We start from the raw sequence: 17,403 nt of genomic DNA on the forward strand, positions 1-17,403 counted from the left end.
AGTAAAGTATCTACGTATATAAATATATTCAGTGCGAGGAAGGCTTAGATGTTGAATCTCATAGTTGTAGACAATTCCTCGAGGTCGTAGTCAACAACTTCGGGTGTTTCCGCATTTAGATCGTGTCTATTCTCGGGGTAATCAAAGTATGGCTTGTTGAGTGATAGCAAACCTGTCCCACTTAATTTACTAATGAATGGACGATCCAATTTATTTAAGTGATCAGTCAAGGATAATTTAAATGCCGAATTCTTATTCAAATCTGCCAAAAGTTCTTCAATCTCCTTGCCATGAATATCGACTAAACGAAATGCAAACACTTCACCACTAATGGTAACACCAAGAACAACATTTCCATTTTCATATTCATTCTGGGTATCACTCAAGCTGGCAGATACGAGCCTTGCAATGCCTGACATTTGAATCTTAGTTCCTTTGAATGGGTAAAATGTGGAGTCACAGCTATCCATGACAATTACCAGTGAGTTTTCAGCACTAGCAAAAACCCTGTCTTTGAAATTCACTTGACTCAAAAAGGGTATTGATTTGGGATAACAAGCTAGGACATTGTTCAGTGATGAAGTATCAATTTGAAACAAGGAATCCTCTTTGGTGGTAACGAGGATCTTGCTTCCTCCTGAAACACTCATCGAGGTGATTTCGCTTGGCATTGCTTTAAAAAATTGAACTGGGCTGAATCTCTTTTCAGCCTCGTCATAGAAAGTAAAGTAAATTTTCTGTTTATCAGTGAAAAAAATCCGATTCTGAACCTGTTGTATATGGGTTATCGGCCCAGAATGGTCAAATGAAGATAGTTCCGACACGCTAATCGAAATAAACTCGGCCGACTTCAACCTCTTTATGTTTAAAACTTTAACCACTCCAGCCGTCCTTTCACTATCAGTGTTTGAACATCCTAAAAGAACTTTATGGGTCATTCGATCATGTCGTTTAATCAGCCAAATGCAAGCACAAAGCGGTACTTCGTTCTTACTTAGTACCCCTTCCTCGCCTAATCGTTTTGAGCTGAATTCAGTATGTTCCAACAATCTAAACGTCATCCGATCCACAAATTTTAGCTTCCCACGCCTTGAACCACAGAGTAAAATAAAAATTGAAATATGCGGTAGATATAATAACTTCTTGGTTTCGTCGGGGATTTGAACTTGCTTCAATACGGGTTTCGTGTACGTTGTTATGTCCGTCATGACAAACCCGTTGTTGCGGAAAACTCCCAACCTTTTGTGAGATGGATACGTAGTGGGAGTAGTGAATTCAACCAATGAATTTACGATTTTGGGAGTCAGGTCGTTAAAATGAACGGGATTTGGATTGCTAGTAGATCGAATGTTCATCATGTACAAGTTTCTGCATTGTATGAAAATATACTCCTCGTCCATACTTGCGTATAGTTTGACTTCGCTTGAGCCAATTCTCAAAATTGAGTCCCATTTCGATATTTGCTGAGAAGTCCGAGCCAAGTACCCTCCTGTGGTACCAACAAAAATCTGATTGCTTGTGTATATCAAGTCATGTGGGACAAAATCAGTAGGGTCTGCCAGACTTTCGGTGAGCACAACCTCCTCTATCATACTCCATGATATCTCATCCAGCTGATAGAATCTAATGAAGCCCTCATACGCACCAATAGCAAAAGCTTCAATACCTCTAACCATGCATCTCTTCAACATTGAGGGTTGAAATTCCAAGGTCATTTCCGACACAAGTTTGAGATTGATATCAAGAGCCTCGCCATCAGCTGTTGTGACTGGCTCAAATGCATAAGTGCCAAGTAGTGTACTGGCTCCCCTCTCAATTATCAAGATTAGACAATTAGCAAATATCTCACCAAATAATATGCACTCATCTGTGATGCATGTGCTCATTGATGCCAAATCAGTCAATGTCACTGAATTTGTTGTCACTTGGATTAGGTAGTCGATATCACTGTCAATTGCATCGAGCAATTGTGTGGCATTTACAGCGCAACAAAAGATGGTTTGTTCATTTTTACTTATTGTTGCATCCTCCACCTCCACAATTTCTTCCTCGGATAATCCTTCGTATTCAAGAAGTTTGGTTTCAAAAGGAAATGCACAGACCAAAATCAGTCTTGTGTGAAGTTTAAAATGCCAAGATTGGACCACCTTTCGAAGCTCTGGATATAAATCACCCTGCCTCACGCCATAAAAGCCAACTTTCATATGTGTGAGTTTAGTTTTCGAGGAGGACCCGGTGATTGCCCATAGCTCATCAGACTTATTTGATTGCGATGATGGAATTACCTGGAAGTCTACAACGGGTGCCCAATTATCCAAATTTTTCTGAAGCTCGGCTTTGGAGTGAACCAACTTGGTGTCATTATCGATGTCGCATGTATACTCAGCCTCATACAAATTACTTAATAAAACTCTTTTGTTTGAACCACAGGTACTGCCATATATTAATTCAAAACCACCATGTACCCTTTCGAATGTAAATGTTGTAATACTATCCGATGCTCTGGCAATTGGTACTATGGACTCCACTCCATTTCTTGAAACCAAGATAGAGTAAATAACTCCGATGTCCGAGGAGAGTATGACTTCATCTACTTCGTGGTGATCCATGCTCCTGATCTGAGACTTTGGAATATAATAGTTGGATGGAAAAGAGCCTGCTCGAAAATCAACACTTTTAAACTCATGGTGACCAGACATTATATCATGAACAGATATAACAGTTAGCTTTTTAGGTGTGACAAAAAGGTACGCAGAGTTTCGCTGCAATGGTGCAATGAAAATCGGTATGTCGAAAGTGTTTTCCAAGGGAAGGGTGGATTTAGATATACCACTATCGCCAGCGTAAAAGTTGAACCAGCAAAACAAATTGATGTATAATCTTCTATCCTCGGTGAAAAATAAACTCAAAAATATATCTGATTGCAACGCCGATCTCGACTCAATAAAGCAACAGTCAACCAAAAATCCATTCAATGGAATATTCAAATGATTCTGTAAAACTGTGCCTGCATTAGACTGCTCTAGCGTTTTGTAAATTCGAAATGACTGCGAGGCTGAGCATGATACTGTCGAAAGCCCTGAAGGTGACGACTTGAGTATATACCCGCTAGTACTCAACTCTGGGTAGTTGTGTGGCTGCTGCAAGCTCCACCACTGTACAATGAATGGTTTGAACAAAAAGTTTTTGTCCTTCAGCGATGGTTGATAATCAAAATCCACGTCCCCGATTTGCTTAGGGACAAGGAATACTCTGAGTAGAATGAGAAACCCCGATTTGAGTGACAAGAGAATATGGTCCTCCTCTTGTGCTAGACTGGCTCGTATCAAACATGAAGACCTCACATGGGATTTGAGCTTGTAATCCACCCCATTGACCAGAACAGATTGGTACTTGACAAAGAGTTGAACCAATTCAAATTTTGGGGCCTCTTCTTTCTGCAATTGCTCTAAGCTAGTGGTGGAATTATATGTGGTTGTATCTAGTTCATCCAAAATCTCATCATCTTCGTCAAACACGTCCATTTGGGAATCTTCTTCCGGTGGTGTCAAATACTGATACTCTGCATCATTTATCAACTTGCTAGACAGTCCCTTGAAAGGTTTGTTTGTCCTGACTTTGAAGTCTCTGTAGATATACAATATGGTTGGAGAGTTGGCTAATGTTTGTTTGGTTATGAGTAGTTCGGGTTGGCTTCTCTCGTCATCTAAAATCAGCTTTAGATGGGCATACGATTTCCCATTCTCTCCAATTTCGGCCGTACTGGTGTCATCGTTCATTGCCAATTGAGGATGGGATTTTGCAATACAGTTCAAAAATTGCCAATCGAATAATACGCGCATCTAAATTGTGTGTCTTATTTTTTCGTAAATGACACGACACTACATTTGCCACAAAGTACACGACCCTGGTTGCAAAACATTTATTAGTTACAGGTCGTTGAAGAGAAAAGGTTTACTCATTGTAATTTACAACTACTTCACTATGGTCAGGATGCAGATGGCAAGGTCAATGAAAATGTACAACTGCTACCTAATTGGGGTGAGTTTGTCTGTGTTTGGGTTAGCTTCAGGTATGGAGATGTATTCACACACCAGTTTGAAGCATTTGGACTTTTTTACCAAATACTACACATATCCAACAAAGATAGAAGAGAACATGCTCAGATCGAGTAACGTTCTAGGAGCAATTGGTAAATAGCCACACACTTGGATAAGATATCCCACCACTTGTCTGTTTAATCTAACCATTTTTTATAGCTGGAAGTGTTCTTGGAGGAGAGATAGCTGCTCATTTTGGCTACAACAAAGCCCTTAAATGTATTTGTGCAATATGGTTTGTCGGTATCATCTTTACATTTGTTTCAGAAACACTTTTGCTGCTTGCATTGGGTAAAATGGTGAAGGGAATTGCGATAGGAATGAGCCATGCTGTTATTCCTATCTTCCAGTATGAGATCATTCCAACTCCAAGAAGGGGTAGAATTTTGTCGTTTTATATTTTGGCAACCGGTTTAGGTAACTTACTAATGTACCTGTTGCCTATGATGGCTATGCCATTGATACGCGATGAAAAGTACTTGATACTACATTGGTTGGTTGATCTTGTTCCCCTTACCATAGCTACAATTTCCGTAATGCTTTTTCCGGAGAGTCCCAAATGGTTGGCAGCGAATAATGATTGGACGGAAGCCGTTGACGTATTAGAGAGTATTGAGACGGCCAATTCTGAGAAGAATGTCAAAAGTAAACTCGGGCACGAAAGAAGGCGGCTTGGTGATAAACACTATGTTGTTAAAAAGTATTCCACTGCGGTTAACGTTAGAAGCTGTTCAGTGAATGAATTATTCGGTAGGAAATATTTCCGAGAAGTTAATACTGGGATATTATTGCAATTGACTATTGATTTGATTGGAGTTATCAAATTGTTGAATTCGATGTATGCTATATGTTTAGCTTGTCAAATTAGGACAATGGATGAAATAAAATTAGTTCATGAGTTTGACTTGGTGATGAGAATTGTATTCATAATAGCCCCTATTGGGATCATAGATTTACTAAGAAGAAAGGACGTCTTGATATTCGGGATGGTAGTGAACACCATTTTGATGAGTGCTTACGCGGCTCTTTATCTCGTATTTTCAAGACCAAACGAGCCAAGTTTTTTCAACCTTGACTTCGAATGGGGATTGAAAGTAGAGTTTGGGAAAACAAGTGCGTCGATGGTTTTAGCACTTACTGTTTTGATGGATGTTGTTTTCCATTCAATCATTCTACCAGTTTGTTGGTTATACATATTGGAAACCTTCTCTTCCTCCACACGGTCCAAAGGTTGGGTGGTAGTTTCAAGCTTGCACTGGCTATTCGAATGTTCCTTGTCGTTGATTTTCCCCTTCTTCTTTTCAAGTTTGAATGGATGGTTGATTGTGATTTTATTTTTGATTTCTTTGGGTGGAAGCGTGGCCATCTCACAGTTGAAAGAGTCAAAGGAGAAACCAACTACAGCATCAGTTTTCGAGAAGATTCATTCAAGCCTCCATTGAAATGGTTCAAGTGTGGCTATTATTGTTTGCGTTAGATTGATGTACTTCTTGGCAAAGCACAGAGAGATTCATAAATAGCTGAGCTTAGTCTCAATGCATACAGCTGCATATCCATCACTCCGTTTGAGCATTTCTTGATGGAAACTACACCCCCCCTCCGTGTTTGTGATGATTTTCGCAGCACATCAAATGGTAGCTTACCTCTTCTTCTGCTCCAGTTCATTTTGAAAAGAAAAAATTTCACCAACGAAAACTTTTCCTCTTCCTTCCCGAAAATCTCTTCTTCTTTCCCCAGAAATTTGATTGAGACTTGCATGTGTCAAGTGATCATCAAGCTTCAATCATAAGTATGTTGAATTCACCGTCTATTCAGTCTTTTCTCCCGGCGATGATTAATTGCATTTTACCAATTGTTCCAACTGAATGTACATAGGTTGACAATAAGCATATTCGTTAAGTTTCAGCCTTGTATGAGCCATTGAAATTGACTGATTTATGAGAATTAATTTTTTAAATGTACTAACATTCATTATCATAGGGTATGTGAGTGATTTTCGAAAAGAATGATTTTCGCTGCTTCTAAATTGATGATGATTTTATCCGACCGGGCGGACATAACACATTTCCCAGTCCCTTCTTTTGTACAAATAAGAGGAAGGAGTCGCATTTCTTGTGTACAAATTTTTTTCTAGGAATGTTGACTGGTGAGTAGTTGATGAAAGGTCGTTTTCTGAAAAGGTTAGGTGCAGATATGAATAAAATCGGCGAAACTAATTACTAACGTTATAGTATGCAGTTCGAAAGAATGTCTTTCAAATTTTAAGGATCTAGCGGCTTGAAACGTCATTTCATCTAGAAGCAGTGATTCTGCTGCTGTGTTCTTTCTTCTTTACTTTGGTGATGATTTTTTTTATATTCACACTGTATGAGAAGTTTATCTTCAATGACTACAGACAAAAAAAACTGATTTAATGACTCTGAAAGGTAAAGATTTAATTGATGAATTGATGTTTTAAAGAAGCTAGTTCACTATTGTTTATAGCTTGTACAGATAATACACTCTTTTTGGATACTGCATTTCTTTTGGCATTGACATCTCCATTTTTGGTAGCTCCCTCTTTCAGAATTTTTCACCTCTCATCTACAAATCATACGAGTGAAAGGTATCATATTAAAGCACATTCAATCCATTCTTGTACATACTTTGACGAAAATTTCCCGGAGCATGATATAGCACATGATGATACGACTGCGAAATACCTTATCCATTGCCAAAACTACTTTGAGACGTCCCCAGCAGTCAATCTTTTGGCGTCTGTTTCATGCACAATCTTTATTTATCAGAAGCTGTGACAGAGAGAAGCCAATCCCCGGGCTACGACTAAGCTACTCATCAAAATCAATAATCTCACCCTCAAAAAATACCATATACTTTGGCGAAGTAACTACTCGATATTATTCCACTTTCAATCATTCAAAAGCACCAACAAAAGAGTTTTTGGGAAGCTTTCTTGATCACGAATATAGCAAGGCAAACTCACTAATATTCGACGAAAATGAGAGAAATGAATACCTAGCTAGTTTAAGCCAGTTGACACTGGCTCAAGTAACTCAAGCAGCTTCTTACTTTTCGAAGGTGGTCGAAGCAACCTTTGAATTTCCAGATAAAGGATTCCAATTTATTATTCAATTTTTGAAAGCATCACCAGAGACCGAGCCTTTACTCGATTTGAAGAAGAAGGTAGTGAAAGAAAGAGAAAAGTTATTGCTATTGATTTTGCATACAGGTCAATATGAGGTTTACGAAAATCTAATTCTTCCATTGACTCAAAGATTTGTACCGAATCACGAATTGACATTCTTGGACAAGACGATGACTATTTTGGAGTTACAGCGCTCTCCAGCTGGCCCAATTCGCTTCAATGAGCAAAATGTAACGTCAGCCTTGCGGGGCGATGGAATGACAATAGAAGAAAAAAGAGATCTTTTGAAAATCCTTGTATTGAACTCATTAGCAGTAGGTGATACTTTTGAATCCAGGATGTCATGTATCGACACTTTTGTGAAATATGCGAAACTAATTGAGGGTGATGGCTGGTTCACCAGTGACATATCATCCCAATATGACCAGGTCTTTCAGAAGATCGGCATTCCGTCAAGTGAGGATGAATTTGATGACTATTATCAAAAAGTCGTTAAAATCGTTGAAAAATATCATGATACATCTGTTTCATATGACTTTTTAACTGGCATTATGCGAAATCTTTCAATGAGTGCGCCATTCGTGACGTACCGCTTATTTGAATTCAAGTCAGCACAATGGAGACAAAGAAATCTAGCTAGGAAATATGTCTTAAACCACTTGGATCTCGCATATGTTATGAAAGCTTGTTTGAAACTTGACGAGAATAAAATTTACGAAATCTATTTGCAAAACGAAGATCTTCATGATGATGAATCTCAGGAGGCCATCTTTCTTGATCTCTGTGTGCAGCACAAGGATTGGAAATCGTTACAAGACAGATTTGAAAATATGTATGGTAAGGGTAATTTACCAGACACTGTTCATTATGGGATCACTATGCAAGCATTGGAATTTCTTGAAGCAGACAGTGAGTTGGAAAGGCTTTACGAACAAATTTTGGATCGAGGATTGATGATGAATGCAACGATATTTATAGCCAGGATGAAAGCAAAGATACGGCAAAACAATCAAACCGAATTGATGGCTATTTTCGAGGACTATATTTTCTTGGTCTCTCAGGAGAAAGCAGATAGAGATGGTATTACGCAGGCATTCCCATTTGTTTTGCAAATCAAGTTGTTAGAAGGAGCTAATGAACTGATCCTTGAGACTCTTGAAAAATATCTCGTCAGAGAGAAATCACATCAACTTCTTATTGTTTCTGGTGAAGCTCTAGGTATCGTTGCTAGCCACTTTGCTCAAAATTGTGCTCTAAAGGATTTGGATAGACTTTTTGAAATGGCCAAGAATTTTCATAAATGTGACCCTGAATTTGCAAGTAGTTTGATTCAAGCCTATTCAACACTCGGGCAATACGCGAAAGCAGATGATGTAGCATATCTTGCACATGGTTTGTCATCGCCTCCATTCTCCAACTTGCAAGTATATTCTTCACAGTTGAAAAATCACCTACTTTGGCGTCGTCAGGATAATTCGAGGCACATTAGACGATACAACGACATCAAAGTCAACTTTATCGTTTCCTTAGCCTTGCAGTCGGAGTTTTCCATATTTCAATCTCAAGTCGGCGGACTAGATCTTTTGAGCGCCATAATGGATAGCTTACGGGAAAATGCAATAGAATTGTCACGAAGTAATTCACTCGGATATCTCAAAGGAAGATCTGTGAAAACCTTACAAGGTCTTGTAAAGAGACAAAAGGCATTCAAAATCCGACTTGATGAAAAATTGTACATACCGCTACTTAGGCAGAACTTGGTCTACCAAAGTTACAAGCCTTTGAATGTGATGAAAATTTTTAATGAAATGAACCGGCAAAGGGTGTTGGTAAGTGCTGCATCTTATATACATGTGATGAAGGCGATGAGAGCTTTAGACAAACGATACGACCGAAGCTATAAGAACAGTAGAGAAATGTTGGAGCAGATGCTTCAGTTATACGGCTTCGATGCAGAGAAAACAAAATCAAACCCAAATCTTGATTTTAAAAGGGACAGCGTTTTGATTTGCGACATTGTGATAAAGTATGTCGAGTCGGTTGGTCTCAAAAGGGGGAGTGACTTGTTTTCCCGGTTTGTTTTGTTTTGTGAAAAGGCTTTTGATGGGAAATTGCCGCTTGATTTAAGAGCTAAGATTGACTGCTTTTTGTCCGCTTGTTACAAGGAAGTCGATAGCGCTGAATATGGAGAGTTTTTGAAGCAAAAATTCAAAGTTTACCAAAATATACTTTGTGAATTTGTTTTGGATATGGGAAACGAGGGCGGCCATGTTATTATCCCTCATGTTCTCAATGAAGTATTGAGTCATTTTACAATACATCGGATGAAATATCTTCTCAGCAATAATAAATTCGACACCGATCAAGAGGAGGACACACTTGATGTTTTAGAGATGGGACTTCGACCAAACATAACTGATTACAATTATGTTATTTGCTACTTTTTGGAACAAACTCCAAAAGCACATTTCTCCAAATTATTAAAGATCATAGAAGACAACTTGATAACGGGTAACCTTTCACAACTTGAATTGTACAAAGAAAAGAAGCTATGTTACAAAATGTGCATGGTTTATTTATGTGACATTTACGATGAGCAGACAATTGCTCAAAATTACAAAATCCTTTCAGACTATTTCGGAATCAAGTCTTTGAGCACGATTCGGTCCCAGTTGAAGGAAAATGGGAATCTTAACCTTTTGAAAAGCTCCTCGGGTAGATTATTTAATGTCAAATTGGATCCCTATGGGTCACGTTCGATGAACCAGTTTAATTTCATCGAGTACTTCAATCCTGCACGTGATGCAAGCGCCGAGCTTAGACTTTTAAATGAAGCATCGAGGTTATTAGTTAATAGTGTCCTGCAATGTTGTCAGGGAAACAAGGAGGCGGAAACTGTACTATGTACGACTTACCCCAAGATCTACGCTTTCTACAAATCAGATCTCAGTTATTATACCAACTTGAGCGAATTCAACGGTAAAGTCGATTACCTAAATTCGTCACAAGATACAAGACTACGAAAGGCAAAAGACGTGTTGCGAAAGTTGTTGTTTAACCACAACAACACCAAAATATTTATTCCAAGAACCCCCAAATACCTGGAAAACGTCTACAATACTTCCCAACTTGGACCACCCAACTGATACAATTCTTGTATATATACACACATAAAATTTTGTTTATAGATCACTTAAAAAACTGCATTATCACTATTTGTTCTCACTTGTTGGAAATTCCAAAAATCCTACGTTTGAAGTCTCACCATAAATCAAAGGACCAATATATGGTTGAATATTCCACTCTAATTTGACCGTAGCATTTCTTCCTCTGAATCCCTTTTCCACATCCCAGACTGAATATTTCCCCCTTTGACCTTTCAAGCTCAATTTGGCATCTTTTTTATTTCGTATGATCTTATCCCAAAAAGTCACCTTGTTGGAACTGCCATTGGATTTTCCTGGATATTCTACTGTTAAATATGCAAACACTTGTTTGGTATTCCAATTCCAAAGGTCACTCAAATCCGTGTTTAAATCAAAAGATATTTTCACATTTTCTTTTGGCTTCCTGTTGACTGAACCATATTGAAATGAATATTTGAGTGATGATTTTGATTCTATGTTGGAGATTGTGGTGGTGTCAATAGACCAAACGTTGTCCCTGTATAACTGAAGTAGGGTCAAGAGTATCACTAAACCGGAAAGTATACTTGCTGAAGTCAATGCCTGGTTGGCAGCGGTCTGTATGCGAGTTACCAAGTTGAACATATCGATTGCAATCACGAAAGTGAAAAGACACCCCCAAAGTGTTTGAAATTTTGTCAACTTTTTTTTTACGTGTCGTTAGATAAAGTGGTAGCGCTAATATATAGTGAATAACCAGAGATACTTGTGCATATCAGTAAGATAAAATTCAATTGTCATTGATGGACTCCGATAGCTCGTAGATTCAATTTCTTTAATTTGTGAGAGATTTCAGCTAGGTTCCGTGCTCAAAAACTCCCACCTTCCATCCCCAAAACAAAAAAATGCTGAAAAGAAAAGGAGTCCACCAGTTTGATGCCGCACAGAAGTTAAATTGCAATTTCACAAAGATTAACAAAAACCACCACAGTTTTTTTAGAACTCTCAACAACACACATCCCAACTTTTCTCTCACCTTGTAAACACTGTCTACTGGCATGTCACTGTTCCTAACAGAAAAGGAGCCTCTATTGGCTAGGACAAGGAAGTTGGAAGAAGAGAATGAGATTTCAACTCACTCTTTACTGTCCCACACATTCTTCAAGTCTATGTTCAGTCCATTTCAAGCTTGTTTTCCCAACAATTTGATGCAATCACCAAATGAAACGCTTGTTCAAGAAGGCGACGACATAATCGATTATTCAGACGATGATGCACCGCTTCCCGCTTTACCATCAGAACAGTATTCGCATCCCTTGTCGTCACTCTCTTCAGCCGAGCGATTGGATGGTTTGAGAAAACAAATGCGGAAACACAACATCGGAGTTTACATAATTCCATCTGAAGATGAACACCACTCTGAAGAAACGGCATTGTCAGATAGAAGGAGGGAATTCATATCGGGTTTTACAGGTAGTGCTGGTGTTGCCATCGTTACCTTAACTGATCCAGACACGCTTCTGGGTGAGGCAATCTTATCAACTGATGGAAGATACTTTTTGCAAGCGCAGAAACAATTGGACCTTAAACTCTGGAAATTGAACAAGCAAAATACAACTGGTTATCCCTTGTGGTATCAATATGCGGTTAAAGCAGCTGTCGCAAATGAATTTAGTAACGTCCTTTCATGTGATCCCAGAACCCTTAGTTTTGCATTGGGAGAATTCTTCAGACAGAGCCCTTCGGATTTTGAGTTTAGGCCGTTATCAGGAATCAATCTTGTTGATGAGGTTTGGGGCTCGGAAAAACCCAAGAGGTCATTGGGGCCAATCTACGTTTGGGATTTAAAATACAGCGGCGAACATGCTAATGCTAAAATTAAAAAGGTAAGGTCAATATTGAAAGAAAAAGGGGGTACTCACTATTTGGTGACTGAGCTTGATAGCATTGCTTGGCTCTTCAACTTGCGTGCTGATACCGATATTCCTTTTGCCCCTGTGTTTTTTTCTTATGCTATCGTTACCTCAACTTCAGTCGCTTTATATGTTGACCATCAAAAATTGGAAAACAGTGGCTCTGAATTGAAGAAATATTTGTCAACAATTGAGAGTTTAACAATTGCCGAGTATGATGAGTTCTATCGCGATGCATCTCAGTTACAAGCAACAGTTTTCGACCCGGATTTGAGGATTGTACTCCCAACCAAAGAAGCAACATCATGGGCATTGTATGATGCAATTCCAGACTCTTTTAGCAAACGCCACATCATCCATGACTCAATCATTGCAAATATCAAGATTTTCAAGAACAAAACGGAATCTCATAATGCGAAACTTGCTCAATACAAGGACTCACTCGCTTTTATCTTATTCACCAGCTGGTTAGAACATCAATTGATTAATAAACATGCAAAAATCACCGAGTATGACGCATCGCTCAAGATTTACAGCATTCGAAAAAATTTGCCCAATTTTAAAGGTTTGAGTTACGAAACAATCTCCCTGACAGGTGCCAACGCAGCCATAATACACTATGCGCCTACAAAAGATCACAGCGATATCATTGACCCTCGAAAAGTGTATTTGTTGGACTCTGGTGCCCACTATCTTGAGGGCACAACTGATATTACAAGAACATATCTTTTTGACAAGCGAGCTGTCACAGATGAACTTAGAAAATACTACACTCTTGTTTTAAAGGGCCATTTAGCAGTCGCAATGGCAAAGTTTCCCGCGGGATCAAAAGGAACAGGTATCGTTTTGGACTCTTATTCTCGTCAACCGTTGTGGAATCATGGACTTGACTATGTACACGGTTTGGGGCACGGAGTGGGGAGTTTTGGATTAGTTCACGAAGGACCCTTATATATTCTGCCCACTGTTAACGATACAAGCAAGCTAGACTTGTTCCAGCCGGGCGCCATATTGACAGATGAACCAGGCTTTTATATTGACGGAGATGTTGGGTTTAGGGTCGAAAGCGAGTTGGAAATCACGGAAATTGATGATTCGTTTGGGAAAACAAAAAATGGAGGCAAATTCTTGGGGTTCAAATATTTGACAAAAGTTCCCTTCGCAAAATCGTTGATTGACACAAAGTACTTGTCGGAGATTGAAATCCGGTGGATTAATGAATATCACCAAAGTATTCGAGAAGATTTCAGCGATAAGTTATTAGAGTTGAATAATAAGAGGGCATATAATTGGCTACAAAAGGAAACCAGTCCGATTTCTTAAGTTTATATATCAAGAATGCAGCTAGGTAGTTGAATACAATTTAGGGGAGCCTAAACTTTCTCTCCTATTCTTGTCCTTTACTGGTTTTTCGAAAGGTCTAGGTTTCTGAAATGATCCTGGCTTCCGTAATCCTGTAGAACTACCAATACTAGCGTTGTTGCCTACTTTATGTGATATAAAGGGGGAGGTGCGAGGTAGTTGTAAGCTGGGCTTGCTGACGATGCCATCGTTAATATGTAATGGCTGTGACATGGTATCTTGTAGTCTTGCAAGAGCCACCGGATCCACTTTCAATCGCTTGGAGTTCAGCAAAATTTCCGACAACCGTCGTTTGGACGCTTCTGTATGTAAAGCAGCCAGACTGAGTCTACTTCGATGAGCATCAAGGATATGCACGTGCTCTGTAATAGTCTTCAAAATTGATTTCATTCCGGCCAACATGATATCCTCGTCCAAGTTTATTGATTCGGAGTGGATCAAAGATAATGCCCCAATTACGGTAGCTGCCGTGATCAAATGAGATGACTGTTTTGACTTGTCTGGTCTCTCAAAGAATATCTTCAACACGTCTTTAACCTGGTTTATTAGACGCCTATCCTGAGCAACATTGTGAACTTTATCATTAGAAGCGCACGACTGAGCATTTTCAACTTTAGCATCGCCGTCATTTCTTTCATCTTCAGCTTGGGATCGTGCCTGCCTCCTAGCTTTCCTTTTCGAGATCTCAGACTCTATCCACGATAACTTTTCGGGTGTGTCATCTACACCAAAATCGACCAAAGCTTTCTTCGTCACTCTTGTTCTAAGTTCGATATCTCGGTTCCGTTCAGCATTTTCCTCCCTCCATTTTTTCTTTCGTTCCCGGTTTCCAACCCTAGTTCTTCTACGGGCCTCGGGAGAAGAATTTCTGAACTTTTCTATTTCGTCAAACACTTCAAACGAGTATTGTACGTTTGTGTTTTCATCCACAAGCGTGGTTAAAGTCAAATTCGCAATTGAGGAAATAAACTCGGCCCTCTCATTCGAAAGCAGTAGATTTGTTGACGAAAAATCCTCATTCAAGTTGGATATCATGGCGTTGATCTCGTCAATAGATTTTGCCTCCATTTGTGGCTCTGACGGAAAGCCAAGTAAAAAGTGGCGCGCCATCCCTAAAGCGTTGGCAAGCATTTTTCGATCTGCTTCCTCATTACTTGATTTGAAATCTTCTAACGGGGTTTGGTTCGACAAAAAATTAGCCAAAGAGCCACCAGACGCTAGTTCCTCGGTGATTTGGCGAATTGTGAACAATATATTTGTATCTGCAAGCTCACCACTATTAATCCTAGAAGTCAAAGAGCTCATAACCGATGATAGCTGAGACTTGATATCTGGATTGGAAAGTAAAGAATTCTTAGCGGCATCTTCGTTTGATACTAGTTTAGAAGAGACGCTGAATTGGTTGTCATCTCCTTTCTGGACTTTGCGGGGAATAGCTGATTTTGACTTTTCTTCAAGTGATGGTGGTACTCGTAACTGATCATTGGCTGGCTTGAAATGTTTAGCAGGTGGTGGTTTGGCTTTAAAGGCTTTGAGATCAGTCGTGTTGGGCCCTCCAAGAATACGTGCAGTTTGGCTATCACCGATACCGATAATCTGATCAATTTCTAAATCGGATATGAGCTCTTGGGGATTTTCTGATGCCATTTTGATGGCATTATGCAAGATATCGTTCATTTGCAATTGTTCGATATCGACAATCTCATCATCTTTCTCAATTCCAGTTGCAATTTTAACTGCACTTGTGATGGCCGTGTGAAGCTTCTCTTCCGTCTTCTGGCTTCCAATATTGTGCAGCACGTGCTTCTTAACTGTCGAAGCTGTCCCTTTATTGGAAGCCTCTTCTACCGGAGAAAGTCGTCCCCGAACCCGTCGCTCATCTTTAAAGTGATCTTGTACTTGTTGCGTGATTTCTTTGGCTAAACTTTTAACTGATTTCTTTTTCAGTGTTGGGCGTAATTGCTGTTCGATTTTGCCCTGGGATGTATCATCATGACTCGCAAAGTGCTCAGACTGCATGGCGCTTTTAAACGCATCTGCAATAGCGTCTTCGATGTCTTGGTCAGATGTGGCATTGTCAGCTTCTACACCTTCAATCAGCAATTGGTTGTACCTTTCGTCACTCCTTTTACCCACTATTCTTTCTTCATCTACTGAGGAATGGAAATCAGGGCTAGGTTGAGATGTAACGGCGCTTTTTGTTGCCTCTTCAATTGACCTGAAAGCAGCACCAATTGCTTCAACTAAATATCGGTCTTCATGGTCGTCATAATGTGTATTGAATGAGGGGGCTGAAGATGAGTTTATTTGAGGCCTCGAAATATGTGTATCAACATTTGCGCGTAATTGGGAGCTCAAATTTGGGTCCGGCCCACTACGAGCTTCAGATAATTTCAGGTCCGATACATTTCTGTGTTGGTCCTTGATGTTGACTTCATCAGGCGCGTTACTATTCACATCGGATGACTCTTTTCCAAATATTTCATCAAACGCTTGTCCGATTATTCCCCTTAAACTTTCATCGAGATTATCATTCGCATCGGTAGTTGTACCGTTCTGATTACGCATCGATTCGTTATTGAGGGCTTTGTCTACAGCTCTAGGCGGTGCAATACTTTGACCGCGAGCATTGTCACGATAATCGTGTAACTCTATGGCAGAGTGTTCTGTGTGCTTTGTATGAGGCTTGATTGACTCGGACATTTCGATTTTATTTCTTTCTTTTGAATTAGCGTACCCTTTCTCTTGTTGTATTTGGCCGCTCTCATTTGAGGCATTTTTGGGCGATTGATTGTCAAAAAGATTTCCTAATGCATTACGAATCGCGCTTTCCAACTCATCATCTTCACCCTGCTGATTGTTGTTGAGCTCAGCAGAGGTGGCTTTGTCACTCTTTTGTTTCTCTCGATTTCCTTCATCTTGCTGGTTTCCAGTCAAGGATGGTGTTTTCTTGTGCAAAGCTTTATCTTGCCTAGTTGAGAACTCATTCGCAGGATCCAGCTTCTCAAGTGCCGGAGACTGCATCAAGGAATGTTTTTCCAGTGATAAATTTGTATCCTTCTTGTTTAGCTGGTGAGGTTCTTCTCGTGCGGTTGCTTTTTGTGACTGTTCCTCTCGGCTCAGTCTTCGCTCTTCTAGTAGATTGTTAAAAGCAAGATTTATGGCGTCATCAATTTCCGGATTGCTCGAACCAAGAGCTACACCAGTGGGCCTGGACTCACTCATCAACTGTGTTGTTTCAAATGTAGATTTTACATGCTCATCACCGGCATTATGGTCATTTTTAATTTCATCATTGGTCACTCTATCTACTGGTTCACTCTTGAAGTCAAACACATCATCTAATGCGTTGTTGATTGCGTTCTTCATGTCATCATCGTTGGTTGTTGCGGTTTGAGAGTGCACCTCGTCTCGTATTCGGTTACCAGAATCTACACCTCCTCCCTCTTCATTGCTGGCTTGTTTCTCTATTGAGCTAAAATCGATGCTGTCAAATATGGCCCCTATTGATGACTCTAGCTCGTCCCCATAGCGTCGTAGATTTGGTGGCCCTGAGTTATTGTTCTTTTCTTCTTGATCCGGCATAGTTCTCTAGATTATGGAAAGTAAATTTTCAAACACTAAACACTCAAAGGAACCGGTGCTGCTATAGTGGATTCGTATGTAAGTATGATAGTTATACAAACTGTGTTATTAACTGAAAACAAAACAAAAAAATCTTTACACAAAAATTCCTTGAGAGCTACCGAATAAAACAA

The 17,403-nt window shown here is 39.6% G+C and overlaps 7 protein-coding genes across 7 annotated transcripts; 4 read left to right on the plus strand and 3 right to left on the minus strand. All coding sequences in view use genetic code 12, as the record gives it.

Annotated features, from left to right (window-relative positions):
• Positions 1-44: 44 nt before the first annotated feature.
• CPAR2_801650 (uncharacterized protein) lies at positions 45-3,842 on the minus strand (the record flags this gene model as incomplete). Its single annotated transcript, XM_036808009.1, has 1 exon — positions 45-3,842. One exon carries the CDS (start codon positions 3,840-3,842, stop codon positions 45-47), a length of 3,798 nt encoding a protein of 1,265 aa, XP_036664788.1.
• A 157-nt stretch (positions 3,843-3,999) lies between these two features.
• Positions 4,000-4,200, plus strand: CPAR2_801655 (uncharacterized protein; the record flags this gene model as incomplete). The annotated part of the gene is made up of 1 exon (XM_036808010.1): positions 4,000-4,200. One exon carries the CDS (start codon positions 4,000-4,002, stop codon positions 4,198-4,200), a length of 201 nt encoding a protein of 66 aa, XP_036664789.1.
• A 196-nt stretch (positions 4,201-4,396) lies between these two features.
• On the plus strand, positions 4,397-5,542 carry CPAR2_801660 (uncharacterized protein; the record flags this gene model as incomplete). Its single annotated transcript, XM_036808011.1, has 1 exon — positions 4,397-5,542. The coding sequence occupies one exon, from the start codon at positions 4,397-4,399 to the stop codon at positions 5,540-5,542; it is 1,146 nt and encodes a 381-aa protein (XP_036664790.1).
• A 1,240-nt stretch (positions 5,543-6,782) lies between these two features.
• CPAR2_801670 (uncharacterized protein) lies at positions 6,783-10,391 on the plus strand (the record flags this gene model as incomplete). Its single annotated transcript, XM_036808012.1, has 1 exon — positions 6,783-10,391. The coding sequence occupies one exon, from the start codon at positions 6,783-6,785 to the stop codon at positions 10,389-10,391; it is 3,609 nt and encodes a 1,202-aa protein (XP_036664791.1).
• A 66-nt stretch (positions 10,392-10,457) lies between these two features.
• Positions 10,458-11,015, minus strand: SPC3 (signal peptidase complex subunit; the record flags this gene model as incomplete). Its single annotated transcript, XM_036808014.1, has 1 exon — positions 10,458-11,015. The coding sequence occupies one exon, from the start codon at positions 11,013-11,015 to the stop codon at positions 10,458-10,460; it is 558 nt and encodes a 185-aa protein (XP_036664792.1).
• Positions 11,016-11,428: 413 nt separating this feature from the next.
• On the plus strand, positions 11,429-13,606 carry CPAR2_801690 (uncharacterized protein; the record flags this gene model as incomplete). The annotated part of the gene is made up of 1 exon (XM_036808015.1): positions 11,429-13,606. One exon carries the CDS (start codon positions 11,429-11,431, stop codon positions 13,604-13,606), a length of 2,178 nt encoding a protein of 725 aa, XP_036664793.1.
• A 21-nt stretch (positions 13,607-13,627) lies between these two features.
• CPAR2_801700 (uncharacterized protein) lies at positions 13,628-17,230 on the minus strand (the record flags this gene model as incomplete). The annotated part of the gene is made up of 1 exon (XM_036808016.1): positions 13,628-17,230. One exon carries the CDS (start codon positions 17,228-17,230, stop codon positions 13,628-13,630), a length of 3,603 nt encoding a protein of 1,200 aa, XP_036664794.1.
• Between the last annotated feature and the right edge of the window lie 173 nt (positions 17,231-17,403).

The sequence above is a fragment of the Candida parapsilosis genome, contig 005807 (genome assembly GCF_000182765.1).
Source record: "Candida parapsilosis strain CDC317 annotated contig 005807".
NCBI lineage: Eukaryota > Fungi > Ascomycota > Pichiomycetes > Serinales > Debaryomycetaceae > Lodderomyces > Lodderomyces parapsilosis.